The sequence below is a fragment of the Heliangelus exortis genome, chromosome 2 (genome assembly GCF_036169615.1).
Source record: "Heliangelus exortis chromosome 2, bHelExo1.hap1, whole genome shotgun sequence".
Lineage (NCBI taxonomy): Eukaryota > Metazoa > Chordata > Aves > Apodiformes > Trochilidae > Heliangelus > Heliangelus exortis.
Genome location: NC_092423.1, coordinates 27,960,854 through 27,977,095, shown reverse-complemented (window position 1 = coordinate 27,977,095; position 16,242 = coordinate 27,960,854). Strand labels below are relative to the sequence as shown.

Below are 16,242 nucleotides of genomic sequence, written 5' to 3'. Positions count from 1 at the left end.
GAGCTTCGCGGGGAGGCGGCGGAGGGGAGCGGGGCGGTGGGGGCCATGCGGGGCTCTGTCCCCACAGCCGGACGCTTTTGGCTCTGCGCGGCCCTGCTGGGGTGTCTGGCGGCGGCGAGACCCCGCCGGCGAGGTAAGCGGCACCGGGGGGCGGCGGGGGCAGCGGGGGCAGGTGGAGGCTTCGCCGGCGGCAGGTGAGAGGGAGGCCGCAGGGGCGCGGCCCTTGCCCTCGGCCCCGCTGGGTTTGGAGCAGCCCCTGGCATCGAGCACTTGGTCCTGCCCGGTCCCTGTGGCCGCACATCTGCTTGTTTTCCAGCTCGGTAATTACATGGAACCAGTTTAACTGGAAGAGGCTTTACTTTATGAACGGAGAGCTTAGGAATTGTCATTGTCACAGTGCACCTTGCAGGGAAAGCCTGGAAAGTGGTAATCGAAGGCCAGGAATCTTAATTCTTCCATTCTGTCTTCCTTTCTCTCTCTCCCCTAAGAGTTGGAGCACTTGCCATGCATTGGCACACTCTACCTGGGACTTCTGCAGAACCTGCCCGAAAGCCATGTCTGCAGTCTTTCAAATTTCCAAGAATAGATACAATAGCATATTATATTGAGAACTACTGGAAAATATTCTGTAAACATATATTTTGCTTTTTTTTTAAATACAATGAAACTTGTACAACCAAAGCACCTTTTAGGCTGTGGACATGAGTGAGAAAGTGTTTAAACACCCATCTACATGGGGCCGTGTAGGCAAATGTGTTAATGTGTGCACATTGATTCAATTTTTTTTTGTGGTTCTGCATATAGGAGTATTCATATTTCTTTTCCATGGTATTGTGGTACTGTAATTGCTTCAACATTTGTGATCATGTGCTTTTATGCATCAAATCCAAGCAACTTTAGGTAAATAGTTGCATTCATTTTTAGCTTTTGTTTTAAAAGTGTTACTCTAAACTTCTTCCAAAAAGTAAATTTCTTTCCATTTCAGTATTTTGAAAGCATCTAAATCCACAACTACATCAGGGTACTTTTGTTAAATGCAGTCCTAGTTCTAATTTCTGCCTTGTGATGTTGATATGTCACATCCTTTGTGGTCAGTAGGTGCAAGAAAAAGCACATTCAGGATCGGTGTGGCCACTTACTAATGGCACTGTTTGTTTATCTGTAGTAATTTGCTAGATCCTGGCCTTTGGACAGCAGGAGACAGGAATTGATAAGCTATCTGCACCTGAGGAACTGAATTGCCAGTCCTACCATTCTCTCTCTGATCTGGTTTACACTGCTAGTCCTCAGCCCCTGACTGCTCCATAAGGCTGCTCCTGCCCAAGAACAGGTGGAAAATCATGTAGCTGGATGAGAAGATGTGAACAAGGAGTTGGATATTTTCTACCCAAGTGCCTCAAAGGCAGTAGTCTTCAGGAACCACTTAAATATCTTTTGGTGGAAAATGTACTCCTGTGTAGATTTCAAGAACCTCCTTGACTTTTGGTTAAGATGTGGTGCTAAGAGTAGCTATTACCTGACCCTGTTTGTGGCAGCTGTGACACAAGCCCCAGTGTGTTGGCAGTAAGTGCCACTAAGTACAAGAGTGCAGTTCCCTTGCTCTGGACCCAAAGGTCTGCCTAAACCAGTCCAGAGCTTAAGTAACCAAGCCTCTCAGAAGAAATTCTACAGAAACAGGTACCATTGTCACTTCAGAGATTTCATCCATCTCCCCAAAAGGCCCAATGTATGTGTACTAGTTTGTATATTTTTGCATTTTAATCCATTCAGATAGGTGGCAATATGTCCCATATAAAAAGCAACAAGAGAAAAGAAAGCAGCTTTCAGGATGAACCCAACGTAATAAATACTTGTATTGAAGTTTGGGTGGCAAACAGACCAGATAGATGTTATCCAAAATGCTATATTAATCCTGAGGAGCTGTTTTTATAGGAAATTTTCATGATATAAACTCGGGGCTGGATTTAATAATGAGGCCTCAGCCTTTCAATCATTTGCAGCAGCTGTGATCCAGTGGAGCACTTCTACTGCTCATCCTCCAGCGTGGCAAATGTTGAATACTTTTCTGGCCTGGGGTCACATTGCTCAGTATCTGGCAGGACCAAATAGGTCTGGGATGCATAGAGGCAAAGCTCACTGTATTAGTCTTGAAGAGAAGTCAGGAAATAGCAAAGGTGCATTCGGATTCTTCCTGGCTTGCAGACACCTCGGTTAAAGAACATGAGAATTCTATGACAGTATATAGGGCTTTTGTGGAATGAAGCACTGAATGTGATAAATAAACTCAAATACTAGGGGAACAGCTGTGTACTTTCCCCAGATGGATTGCTTTTCTAGCAGACACTAAGTAGTATTTGGACCTCCAAACAAAATGGGGGAGTTTGACTTCCAAGTTAAAAGTCTCTCAGTTTATTGTGTATCCACCAGGATAGGTTAAACCAATGGTGCACAATTAAAAAGCAGGCTGAGTTTCACAGTCTCAGGTATTAATTTTTATATTCTGGAATTAAAGCGTTGATTTCATTGCTTTAAAGCAACTATTTATATTTGAAATTGCCAAATCACTAATACATTTAAAGGCCCTAAAAGAAAAACAAATAAAAATAATATTCACAGAATTGTCAGAATTGGAAGGGACCTCACGAAATCGTCTAGTCCAGCTCTCCCACTAAAGTATTTCACATATATAAAAAAATATTTCCACCTAGAATATTAAATGAGAAATCCTGTTAAAACTAACATGTATAGGAACATTTGAGAATATTTTGTGACTGTGGATGAAGATGTTGAAAGTCAACTAGCATATATTGCCATACCAGCAATATTTGCCATACTAGGCAAAACTGGCAGCAAAACTTGCCCTGTAGATGAGGTTCCTTAGTACTTTCAAGTATCGCTCTGTTTTCAGTTTCTTATTATTTTGTCAGACTCAATTCGTTGGGTTGCAAATTGCTTGGTGTTAGACACAGGCAAAGCTTTTCTGGAGCTTTATATCAAAACTGATATTCATCATTCTGAGAATGAAGTTTACTCATATCGATTTTTTAAATTTTTTTTTCTAACAAATCAAAAATAAGGAAATTATTATTTCAGTGAAAAAATGAGCCAACTCCCCTCCTAGATGCCTGTGATTTGAGCTGATCTGATCTACAGATATCCATTTTCAAAGATAACATTGAGTGTTGTGTATGCATCCATAAATGTGATAGTCTTACTTGTTTCTGTTTTTGCTAGAGGTAGACAGCACATCAGTTATGCTCTCAGATGTGTAATAAAAGAATTGAATTTGGGTTATTGATGATGGCGGTTATGTTCTGTTGTTTTGCAGAACAAGTAAGGAAAATAAAAGAAAGAAAATTTAAAAATCAACTAGTGTTCTGCAACATGAGATTTCCAAACAATAACTGTGGGAATACTAGCATACTTTTAAAAAGAAAGAAAGAATACATGAAGAGCCTGGTGACATTTTAAAGTGATGTACATAATAATAAGAAACGTATAATTTGATCTTTAGTAGGATTTATAACCCTATTAAAAGTGAGTACAGTCAGCTGTTTTAAAGATACATCAGATGATGATCTAATTAAACTGGGGATGGAAAGAAAATAGAGACTTGTCTCATGTCTAGCTTGATTTATTAATGGAAAAGGTAACAGATATTAATTGCTTCAGGAGTGATTCAGTTACAGGAAAGAAAACTAATGAGGGTGCTGTATGAAGGGGAGAATTCCAATAAAAAACAGAAGACAGGAGGACATTTTCACCATGGTTCGTAAACTGCTTGTGCTGAAGCTTGCTAGGAAAACATTTCAATAACACACATGGCTGACCTGTGATTCTTCAAGGGCTTTTCTTGAAATTCCAGTGAGGGATAAATTCTCAGTTAGGTCAACTTGTATGGACATGAATAGCCTACAGGCTACTACAAGCAACTCAGAAGCACAGTGGTGGCACAGTCAATCACATTGACTTCCATCTGCCCTTAGAGGATAGAAGATAAAGCTATTGTTACCTGCCTGGGTAGCCTAGAGCCATAGCAGATTAAATCTTTAGTCTTTGAAAGACTATAGGATTTTCATACTGTGCTTGAAAGAGAAGTCTGTTCTTTCACAGGGCATCTTCTCCATTGAAAGGAGGGGAATTACCAGATTTGAAACTGTTTTATAATGGTGGTTATCTGGACAGTAGTATCAAAGAATGTGGTATATAGTACATTATTTACATGATTTGAACCCAAATTTTTGTTATCAGCGATGCAATTACACCCTGCAAAATATGGGACAAATAAGAAAAAAAACAGCCGGGAGTGAAACTGAAGATCAGACTTTTAACATGGAAAATGCTGAGCTTGGTTTACAGCTGCATTTTTTTAAAGTTCATTAGTAGGGTAGTAGAGGTAAGAATTAAGATTAACTCTGTCATTCAGTGGAACCTTGGATTCCATTCACAGTCAGCATCCGTTGTATCCATTTTCAAAAGCAAGGTAAATAGATATGTGCATTTTTATATGTTATTTCTTTTTAAATATTCTCTTACACTTTGTTTCCGTACTTTCACTTCCCAAGCACATTCCTGAGCAAGAATGGCCATTCAGTACTTGGCATGAAAATATGCCTTTAGAGAGAACTTTTATTGTCACTGTCCTTGACAGGAGTCAACTCAGCTGCCAGATCAGATTCAGAAATTCTGGGCTTTTGCTTTATTTCTGAATTAGTCTGCATTTTTAAAGAAGGCTATTGTATAGAACAGACTTCTTTAGGTGCTGGTCCTTTATTTTACGTACCAGTAATTTTGAGATTAGATCACTTAGATGTCCAGTTGTATTTACATTATTAATATTTAGCATGTCAGTCATGCAAATTGACTTAAAGTGTGTAACTCAGTATCTACCCATTTTCAGACACACTTTTGGTATGATCTGCATGCATACATGCAAACTGTGTGCAACTACCTCTCATCCACTTTGGGGGAATTCTTCATTTCATGCCTAAGAAACCTCTTAAGTGGTAGCCTATTTACAAAAGACCTTTGGATAATCCTTACTCCTTGAGGTAAGATTTTGATCCTCCCATATATCTGACACCCCGTTTTTATTCTGGTTGTTAAGTTTCATAAACATCAGTGGAATCAGAATATCAAAATCCAGAGAGAAAGTATAAGTATATTCCTTCCCACCGTGTCTACATTGGTTATAAATGCCTAATGTGGTTATTCATTTGTTTTTATTATTCACATGGTGAATTCTGTTAAATTTTAGAGTACTCAGACACCTATTTCTTGCTGTTACTAAGACTTCAATATGTTTTTCAGTAAAGGTAGCTTCACACCATACTACAATATATCCACATTTTCTTGTTTAAAATATTTGTCTTTTCTAACATACTTGTTAGGCATTCCATCCTGATACTCCAAATACTTTTGCTCCACAGCTCTTGAATGCTCTCCTGGAGGACATCAGGTCCTGCAGAACCCTTACCGAAGCATTGGTTTTGATTCATCCCACCTCCAGCAATCAGCTATTCAAGATTTAATATGTGACCATTCCCTAACACCAGGGTGGTACCGCTTTATGATTTTTGATAAGCCTGCTGAGATGCCAACCAAGTGCATAGAGGTATTGTTACAGCTGATGTGACTGTAAGAAATTTGTATTTGATTTATATTTCCACTAAGAGAGGGATAAAAAAAATATATGATTTTGGAGTCTGATGTAGAGGAACATAAAGAAACTATTCCCTCTAAATACTTGAGTGTATTAAAATGTCTTAACTAGGCAATTAAGTCTTAAGCATTGAAAATTTTACACTGAATGGGTAATAGCAGAGGATGATAAATTACATCCCTTTTAGAGCACTCAAAAGCTGTCATTTGTAGTCATGGATATAGAAGATTTTCTCAGTGGTAGCATAGAAGGGATATCTTGTTCTAAAGCTGCAACTCAAAAATGAAACACTTCAAAACACTTTCAAAGAAATACAAACCAGTTAAAGCGTAGTAATAAAATTAAATTGAGTTTATAGCAGCCCCATCTTTGTTTTTGTATTTGTTTGATTTCTTTTCTTTATAATTAAATCATAAAGACAGAGAAGTGCCTTTAATGTGTAGCTGACTCAAGGACTCAAAGAGCAGTGTTGCAGAAGTTACTGTCATCCAGGTTTTTGTACTGCAAAAAAATAACAAAAAGTGTTATTTCTGAAGGAATTTATTTCAGTTAGATTTAATACAAACAAACAAATTAAGTAGTTTTCTTTTCTCAGAACGGATCCTTCTGTGCAAAGAAACAGCATGATAAACCAGGGGAAAAAACTTTGCTTTTCAGATATAGGAAAGTTTTAGAAATCTGGCCAAAGTTCTCAGTGCTTAATAAATATTTGGTAAAAATAGGCTGCCATTCTAATACAGAGGAATAGAGATATCTGCAGTTGAAAAGAGATCAATTCAAAACTTATTAAAAAAATGAAATTTATGCATTGACAACTTCTTTTTTCATATGTTGACAAAACCCCAAGATCTTAATTTTGATTTGTCAAATTCAAAACGTTAAAACCAAACTGAAATGGATGTCTTGTTTGGGAAGTTTCCTCCTTTCTTTCCTCGTAGAACTTTTATCATAGCTATATTTAATCCTTGTCCAAGATTCAGACTCTGTTAAACAACCCATCCCATTTCTGTCTACTTCTCATTAATTCTGTCTGGCTGATGGATTGATGTTGGGATCAGATTTTCAAGATTAAGAAAGAACAGTGTACTTCTGAAATGAGCTATTGCTCAAAGAGTCTGCAAGTGATCTGAGACCTTGTTTCACTCTCAGGTCAAAGGAAGGAATACTTGAGGTGATGTATAAAGGAGAAAGGGTTCTAAAAATCGCAGTTTCAGGTTTATAGTTTTCATGTAAACATTTTCAAAATGCTTATGTTAACACACTGGGTCCTTCTAGGTTTTTTTTTCCAGTTTGCTTTCTGCAGCATATGAAAGGCAGCAGGTGATCTTAAACTCAGTCTGGTAACTCATGAACCAGATTCCTCCTTTGTCTCCTTTTTCTGGGATTCATCTTTCTGTATTCCACTGGTCAACTTTTGTGCCAGCTAAGCCAGCTTATGTTTCAGTTGCCATTATTCATACTACTGCTAAGTTGAGACCTGCATGGCAGCTTCCTTGACCTGAAGACTACTTCAAGCCACAGTGGTGAGGGGAGAAGGAGATTATCCACAGCACACTTCTCACTCTCTGAGCAGAAGCACTGAACAAGGATAGGAGGAACATCAGCCCTTTTAAATCACTTGTTGAATCAGCATCTGAACCACAGACCTTGTGAAGCCCACTGCTTTGCAAACACAAAGGATTTAGGGTTGTTACAAAATCACTGTAAGTGTTAGAGGGGGATGTTGCAAGTGTATCTGGTTTTAAAGGTGGGGAATTGAAAGGCTGACAGGGCTTACAGGTGTCCTGTAGTTTTGGCTCAGCTGCAAGTCAGTAGCCATGGATCAGCTGACCACATCTCTTAGAAGAAATCCTGGAGGTTAGCTGAGCCTTCAATACATGGCAAAGGGCAGTTAAAATGTATCAGCCTTGATGTTCAGGATATGTATGTTGTACCCTGAACTGTCTGGTTTCTGGTAACATTCACACAGTCAGTAACTTTAGGGTAGTGGGTGTAGAGTAACTCACTAAGCCATAACACAATTGTTGGATTTTTGGGGCAGAAAAACTCATGTGTGGCTCCCAGTTAAGTTCTTCAGACACTAAATTATAGCCCATCTTTAGAAACATAAATTCATTATACCCAAAAAGGACTTTAGTTTCTTTTATGTGTATTTTGTGTATTCAGCCTTGATGAAGAGAGTAAGCAAGCCCTCAGTTATTCTGTCTAGACTTCACTAAACGCTCATGCAGGAAATTAGTTGAATACATATGTACCTCACTTAAAGCACAGCATTTGTGACATAGCATTAACCATTTTCTGGTGTTTTTTCTCTGGTGCTGAAGATGAATCACTGTGGTACTCAAGCCCCTGTCTGGTTGTCTCTGAGGGAGTCAGAATCCATGCCTCGCCCTGGTGAGATCAAGCAGTTAACAGCTTGTGCTACATGGCAGTTTTTCTTCAGTGCTTCAAAAGACTGCTGTCTTTTCCAAATCCCTGTCAGTGTGAGGAACTGTGGGGATTTCTTTGTTTACTTACTGCAGCCCACCCAAGGATGCATGGGGTATTGTGCAGAAGGTAAGAAGATGCATGCTGTACCTCAGCTAAGTGTGTGTGTGTTTGTGTGTGTGTTTATGAGTGTCTTTCTCTTATTTGCCTGAGTGGAAATGGTTGGAAATAAAATTTCTGGCATGCTAAAATTCCTTGCAATCCTTACTTTTAATATTGGTATGATGGAAAAATGACTTGGTATGGTAAGGTGGTTTCACACTACCCCTATTTGTCCTACATTAAGCACTCAAGCACTGTTCAAAGCCCATGACCTAAACAATTGAAGTTTTCCATTTAATGAGGTGGCGATATAAGATACATCTAGAAGTCAAAATTCAGAATACCTACAAAGGCACTCATCCTCTGCAAATATCCTTAACTGAATATGCATAGAATTACAAGTAAGAGTAAATTTTATGTAAGAACTTAACTGTATCAATTACTGTTTACCATAATTGGGACTATTTTTCTTACTGCAACTCTTATCCTCTTTCTGGAGAGCACACATGTTTCTAGTTGACCACAGAAATGCTCTACTGATACACTGTTAACACTATGAGAAAGAACTGGAGTCCTTTTTGCTTATATTGTCTTGAACTCTTGTGCTCTAAAGGTGTGTTTATATTCACAATACAAAACAAATGATGTTTTAGGTAACTTAAGGCATGTTTAAATCATTACAGTTACAAATACAGTGAAATAGTGAAAAATTAGCATAGTAAGAAAATCTTATTAGCTTGTCTAACACACTGATGTGAAAAAAATAGCAATATCTCTATGCATCTGTATCTATGCCTCTATATTGCTCTAAGTAATTTTCTTTATTACTGGCTTCTTTCAGAAGCTTAACAGCAAAACCACCAGTGGGTTTTCTGGTGCTTTATTGGCCCATCATTATACCTTTAGGTCTGATTGTTATGGCATTCTTCAAGGGTTTATTGACAGAAAAAATGCCAGAAATGGGACTTTTCAGCATGTAAGTGACTGCACAGTGAAGAACTTCTGCACTGCAGGACTTTGGATGATAGTTTATGAAGAGGAAAGAGGATATAAAAGCCACTGGCAGCAAGCTAGCAAATTTTTACTGCCTCACAGCAAAGTAGGCAAGAAACATAACCCTGGTTTGGGTCTGTTGAATACTCGTAATGTAAAAAACATTTTGACTTTAAAAGCCCTGTTTTAAGATGATGTTTTCATGTAAAGTGGATTGTACTCATGCTGCTTTCTGGATATAGGTTATCACATGTACTCTGTTTTCTCTTGAGCACTTGACACCTGTAAGCACTTGATAGAAATTGTCAAAGAGTCTCTCTAAAGGAATTCTAAAAAGGAATTCAGATTTATCACTGAAGTGTGGAACTTCAAAATCTGCTCTTTTTTCCTGTTGGTGAGTGGGGTTTTGAATGTTGCTGCTGCCACTTTTACTCAGTTTGAGTAGAGTGACTGACCTCTTTTTATTCTTGTTACAAATGTTCTGGTATTTTCTTATTTAATCAAAGTTCCACCTGTTTTTTTAACAACATCAGTAAGTATTGGCTGGGTACATCTGCAGTAAAAATTGTAGAGGTGGTAGAATTTTCTATACCCTTCCTCCTCAATAGAGCAAATCTACTTCTGATTTCCAATGAAAAGCTCAGTACTGGCTGCTATTATAATTGTATATGAATCAGATTACAAGATTGCTCCTGTTCTGCTCATTTACATTTCAGTTAGGGTCTTGTGATATTTGGTCTACTTTTAACAGTAATTTAGGAGCACTGGTGTACATATTCTGTAAGTGTGTGAATATACAATTATAGAAAAATTTATAGTTGTTTCAGGTGCAAAGCCGCAGATGTGTGATCCTGAGGGAGTGGAAACTCGAGGCACCTGTAAAAGTGAGTATTTTATTTTGATTTTCAACATTTTCTGTGCATTTATGACTCAATAATGTCAACATTTAGTTATATTCTATCTTGAGTAAAAGCATGTTCATGTTACCAACAGTATTGCTTGGTCTGTTGCAAAATGAGCGGCTTGGAGGTAATTTCAGAACTTGGGTTATGAAAGTACTTTCTCACCATCATGTTCAGAATAGGTACCAAAAGGTTAAAAAATTATTTTAATGATGCTGATTGACAGATTATTTTGATTCTATTAAGTCAAATATGAGAATCTACAAATAATACTGTTGATTATTCTTTTCCTTTTCATCTAGCCCTTTTTAAATAGATTTTTTTTTTTTTTTTTTTTTTTTTTTTTTTTTTTTTTTTTTTTTGCCTTTCTTCATAAGTAGAGAAAATATTCTTTTGCCGTGCCAATTCCTTTGCATGTTGTCCTCTCCTGTATGGTAAAATAATTATTTGTATTTTATGCCTTTGGTTTTGGTTTATTTTTTTTACCTGCTTCGGCACCTTCCTATGGGATAGAATATAATCAAAGGCTTATAAAGAATTTTTTCTCCTTTTAATAATAATAAAAGGAACATACACATGCTGATTTTCTAAGCAATTATCTATTATTTCCACATATGAAAAAATGTAAATGTTAATAGTGTACTAAATGGAAAAGTGTATATAAATATAATTTATTCTGATATTATTTTTGCATAGAATAAAAAGCACAAACCACACTTCTGTTTGACTAGATAACCTGGCTCCTTCATCATCTCCATCTGTGCCACCACCATTACCAGCTGTTCCTGAAGTAGTAGCAGAGTTGATCAAAGGCAGCATTTACCTAAGGTGTACCCTTGGCAATCCTGTTGCAAACAGCTCAGTTGGATTCATTGTAACTTGGTCAAGACTTTCTCCTGAAGGTATCAAAGAAGAACTGAAGCGGGAGACAACAGTTCATGTGTCCTCACTTCTAGAAATAGATGGGATAAACGTCAGACTTGGAGACAGGGTACATTAAAAATATGTTCTTTTTGTATCTTAGTAAATATTTTATTTTTCCTGCACAGCTACCTTATCTAAAGGCATAAGATTTCTTAATTCTCAGTAGACTTTAAAACTTTTTTGTAAGAGTCATAGCACCTTGCTGTATAATGTTTGGCAGAAGGAAATTGTCTCTGTTTGTTTACACCAAAAGTGTCTATATGAATGTGGAAATACCACAGAATATTATTATTTATTACAGTCATTAAGTTTTTGAGACTCTGTCACAGTACAATGTAGTGAGTCTCCAGGAGATAGCTGTTTATTCAAGTTCCATCTTCTTCAGCGTCCACTGTGATTTTTTTTTTTTTGATACTGTAAATTAAGAAGATTTTTGGATGCAACTGCTTCTAAGTGGGAGGCTAGAAGAGCTAGAGGTTTTGAGAAGCAAGATTGTTGATTCATTAGATAGATTTATTTTCTCTGAATAAGTGGTGAGCTGCTGCTTCTTGATGACTTGGTCTCTAGGGTTGGATTTAAGTGGTTTAGTCTCTGCAATCAAAAGCAGTGGGAGTATCTGCACTAACTTGAGTGGTAGAAAAGTGAAGATGTAGGCTCTCACGTTAACTTTGAGAAGTTTAAGCACTGGAAAATTAATTAGCTTTCTGCCTGTGTATACCACAGTACAGGTTAATTTTTTCTAGTCAAAATAAACAACAGAAAAACCATGTGGTTGATGCACATGTCTGTATGTCTATATTCAAGCCAAAGCCAGGCTGCTTGGATGGCTTATGAACAAGAATAACAATTGCTAATTCTTAAAAATCTTTTGTGGATTTTGTGTATAATTGCATGGCAGTGTTAGCTCAGTGTCAGGAAAGGAAAGGTCACAGACTATCTGCTGCTGCTCTGAATCCTTGGTTTTCTCAGGATCTCAAGTATTTCGTGTGTGGTCAACACATCTCAAAAGAGATTCAGCAAAATAAACAAACAAAAAAACCCCAAAACAAACCAAAGCCACAGTGTCTAGTAGCATAGAACTCAGCAGTGGAGGGAAATCACAGGAAATTCTTCAGCTGGAAAAAGGCTCTACAGGCCCATAGGAGCAGAAAAAAAATGCAGTAAGAGGAGGAAGAGGAGGGAATGGTTGTTTTGCAGAGCCTAATGGGCACTCAGCAAAATTAAAAGGTAACAAATGGGAAATGGACAATAAGAAGTAAATAACATGTAGTAAAGTGTAGGAGGTTTTTCCACAAGATGCCACGGAGCACAGAACTGCTCAAGAAGGGATTTGTAGATCTGTGGCAATTTAGATGCTTGTTAAACATGATGGTTTGTATGAGGTCTTTAGTTCAGGAAGGCTTTGCACTACTGGTGGGATAAGCCATGAAGAAGTCTTGGGATGCTCAGTCTGTTTCTGTTTTGGTAAGTAGCACCACCTGTAACTGGGAATTTCTGGTGTGAACAGAGGACTGGGCATGATGAGTCCATAAGATTGACCCGTTATGGGTGGGTTATGTCTTCACATGGTCACTTCATACCCAAAAATGAATTCTGTTACTTTGCTTTTACCTTGCAGGTCTACTGTAGCACTTCTGCTTTTTTCATGGAGAAGCCAGATATACAAAGCTTTTCTGTTGAAAGCAAGGAATTTTTTGCTGGTATTAAGGTAATTTTGAAAAATAATGTTTTACTTTATTATAGTAACAGTCTTTCTGAGTTATTGCTAAAGCAGTCAGTCCTCTGACTAGGAAGCACTCAGAATGTGTTAATTGTGAATTAATAGTCAAGTTATTGGCTGTAGTGAACTTGAATTTGCCAAAAAGCAGAAGAGTCAAAGCTGTTTCTGTACTCCCCATGTACTCAAGGTGCTGGGAGGATGAATTGGCAACTCACACAAGTTATAGCTTCACAGTGAAAGCCTCAGTCTCTGTCAACTAGAGTTGACTGATGCTGTATTTGTAACCTAAGAAGGGCCACAGCTCAGACTTGAGCCCTGCCACATGGTTCTCCTTTACATTTGACCTCTGCTGCCCTTTTTGATGTGGTTTTGGTGGGTGCTGCTGGGCCCTTCTGGTACCTGGCTCCCAGAATGGCCAAGGCCAGGGCCTCTTCCTAGCTGGACATGGTGGGGAAGGATGGGGGAGGCTTAGAGAGGGGAACTGGAATGTGAGCTGTGCTGCTTAGGAAGAGGACAGGGTCCAAGCTCATTTTAATTCTTACTGTGGCTGTAGCTACAGGGACCAATTTGTTGGCTGGGGTTAGGACCTCAAGCCCAGAAAGATGTATTGCAGGTGGTGATCTGTGAGGAACAGTCCTGTTTTACCCAATGTAAATGCTCAGTTGTAGGCATCTGTTACTGATCTCTACTTGTATTTTTTATTATGTACTGGTAGTGAGCTGTGTTGTAACTTTACAGAGAGGTATTCCAGGAGAAATATGGTGCTTCCCAATTCTTTCATGACAGTGTTGCCTGTAGGTAGCTTCTCCCCAGTTCCTCCCAGGTAGTACAGCAAATTGCTTGTATTTTTGTTTCCAGAAGTAACAGAGAATACATTTCTGTGGTGTTAATGTGGTTTGCTAATTCCTTACTTTTCTGCTATTCTTGCCTTCTGCTATTCTGCTGTCCTTGCCCCTTATTTTCAAGATTGTTGCTACTGTGTCCTCATCTTTTCCCCAGTGTGCCACTGCTCTTCAGACCATCTAAATAAGCCTGATCAAGTGGAACAGGCCATGTGCCATGGCATTCAGTTCTTTTAATTTCTTATACTTTACTCCCTAATGGTTAATAAGCAAAACTTAATACTTTACCCACAAAGATAGTGTTTTATGTGCAATTTCTTTCATGCTAGATGCATCCAGAAACATATGATATATCAGAGGATGGGAAGGAACACAGACTAGCAATAGAAAGTAGCATTCCAATTCCTTGTTCTGAGTTTAGCCATCTTGAAAGTGACTGCAAAATCTCACTGATGTTAAATACTGTTGATAAAGGTAAGTATTATCCTGATTTTTGATGCATTCTTTTGTTTCATGTGTTTTTCTAAATATTCCTTCTTGTCTGTTTCTTTGGAGAGTCTCTTGCATTGTGAAATACTTTCTAAAATGTTAAAACAAAATATTCACAAGTTATGTATACTGCCATTGAGAGTCTAGAAGAATGTGTCTGTAATGCATTATCTACTGAAGTTACCAGGTGTTTTTGGCATCTTGGGATACTGCAGCCATATACTTTAACTTGGATAGACAAAATGCCACAGTACTTGCAGGTGTTGTTGTCCTTTTTTGTTGCAAGTATTGTATATGCAGCTATGAAATCCTCATTTTTTACTATTATTATTAATTTCTGCAGCCCATTATCAGGCACAAGCCCTTTGAGCCCCAGAAGGAGCTTTGCTATGCAGAAAACCATTTTAATGTCACACCAGCAAGACATCTTTTCATTTGACTAGCAAACTGGAAAATTTTCTTGATTGTGTGTATGAAGATGTAGAGAGGGGGTTTTGCATGACCAAACCCAAGGAAAATGCATATTTATTCTTATTTATGAAAATGCTTTAAGTAAGTTAGTATATATATTAACAGCAGGATACAAAATGTGACTTGTTTAGAGGGAAGTTTGCTAATGATGTGTTTTCATTAAAACAGGTAAAGAGCAGTTAGGTTTAAACTTGGCTCTTTCTTCTTGTCATGTGGATCTTCTGCAGAAGCCCTGCAATAATGGAATCTGTAGTCAAGCTGTAATTTATTTCACTGCTGTGACAGACTTTATGCAGGATGGAGACAGAACTACCAGAATTGCAGTCGAACCTATATCCAGTGAAAATTTTCTGTGGGATGGCTATGTTCCAGAGAGCACACAGGTTGAAAATCTTCATGTTAAACTCTGTAAAAGCAACAGTCCAGAAATGTGGCTGAGTAAATGAAGCATCTATTTTAAGTTATAATGTGCTGGGTCACACCAAGATTTCTAAGTGGCTGACTCTCCATTGTTTTATTTTCATTCCAGTACTACATTTTCAATTGATTCAGGTTGGGATTTTTTGTGGGGTTTTTGTTTTATTTTGTTTGAGGGGTTTTGTTTGTTGGTTTTTTTTTTCTTTTTGTTTGGTTTTTTTTTTTTTTTACATTTGAATATTAATATAACTACTTAGATTGGTTAAACATATTATATAATGTTTACTACTAACTAGTAAACTAGTGTCATAAGATAAACAATATGCTTGAGTCTGTTTATTTCTAAATTTGATGTGACTTACTATGCACTTTGTTTTGAAGATTACAGTAAAGGATCTACCCACTGCCTACTGCTACTCGTTTACTGATCCTCATATAATTACATTTGATGGAAGGTAATCCTATTGCTGCTCTCAATTTTAATTGTGTTATGGGTTTGGTGTTTGTTTTTTTTTTAAATCTATGCTGTTTACACAAGATAGCTCCAGTTTTCTACATCTGTGCTCTGCATTTTGTATTCTTACCTGTTCAATAAGAATAAGCATGTTGTAGCCAGTGAAAGCTTGCCAGTCATGGTGATGTTGTTAATGTTTTTATTTCTAAATGCAAGTTTTGGGTTGTGGCAAAAGAGTGAAGCACATAGATTATTTCTGTTTTTAGAGAAATATGCCCAGTATGTGTACAGCATGGTTTCCCTGTGTCTGAGTGTCAGTATATGAATCCTTCTGAGGATTCACTTCTACCAAGTTGCTAGAAGCTCTCTGCTGTCTAAGATTGTGCTGAGTTCATTAATGGCTTTGATATTACTTCCTGCTTCCATATCACTAACCATATTTCTGAAGTGAAGACAGCTTCCTTGGCCACACTTGGCAAGTTTTTGGTCTTCTGCCTTTCAAAATGTTTCTAATTCATGGAAAGTGTCAAAAGAAATACAGCTTCCACACATGGACTTGTGAATTCTCTGTTCAGCATTTTTTTTCAAGTGACAGGGTGAGAGAAAGGGAATATATTGCCTCCAAAAAAGGATGTTCAGCCCACAGCCATGTTTGGCTTGTGAACTTGATAAAGGAAAGAAGACAAGTTGTAATTGCTTCTATGGTAGCACTGTAGCTAGTAGTAGTAGTAGATGTGGTAGTATTATCAGTAGTAATGATGGTGATAATAATAGCAGTAGCAATAATAATGACAATAAGAATAATTCTTATTATTCTACTGTAATATTGCAATTCATCC

General features: G+C 37.7%; 1 protein-coding gene across 1 annotated transcript in view; it reads left to right on the top strand.

Annotated features, from left to right (window-relative positions):
- The first annotated feature begins 45 nt into the window (after positions 1 to 45).
- The window catches only part of VWDE (von Willebrand factor D and EGF domains), a 38,718-nt gene continuing 22,521 nt past the window's right edge, over positions 46 to 16,242 (top strand). The window contains exons 1-9 of the mRNA XM_071735345.1: positions 46 to 133; positions 5,430 to 5,614; positions 7,987 to 8,218; positions 10,003 to 10,068; positions 10,818 to 11,077; positions 12,629 to 12,718; positions 13,902 to 14,046; positions 14,701 to 14,915; positions 15,331 to 15,404. Coding sequence (XP_071591446.1) covers positions 46 to 133; positions 5,430 to 5,614; positions 7,987 to 8,218; positions 10,003 to 10,068; positions 10,818 to 11,077; positions 12,629 to 12,718; positions 13,902 to 14,046; positions 14,701 to 14,915; positions 15,331 to 15,404 — 1,355 coding nt within the window. The remainder of the gene's footprint in view (positions 134 to 5,429; positions 5,615 to 7,986; positions 8,219 to 10,002; positions 10,069 to 10,817; positions 11,078 to 12,628; positions 12,719 to 13,901; positions 14,047 to 14,700; positions 14,916 to 15,330; positions 15,405 to 16,242) is intronic.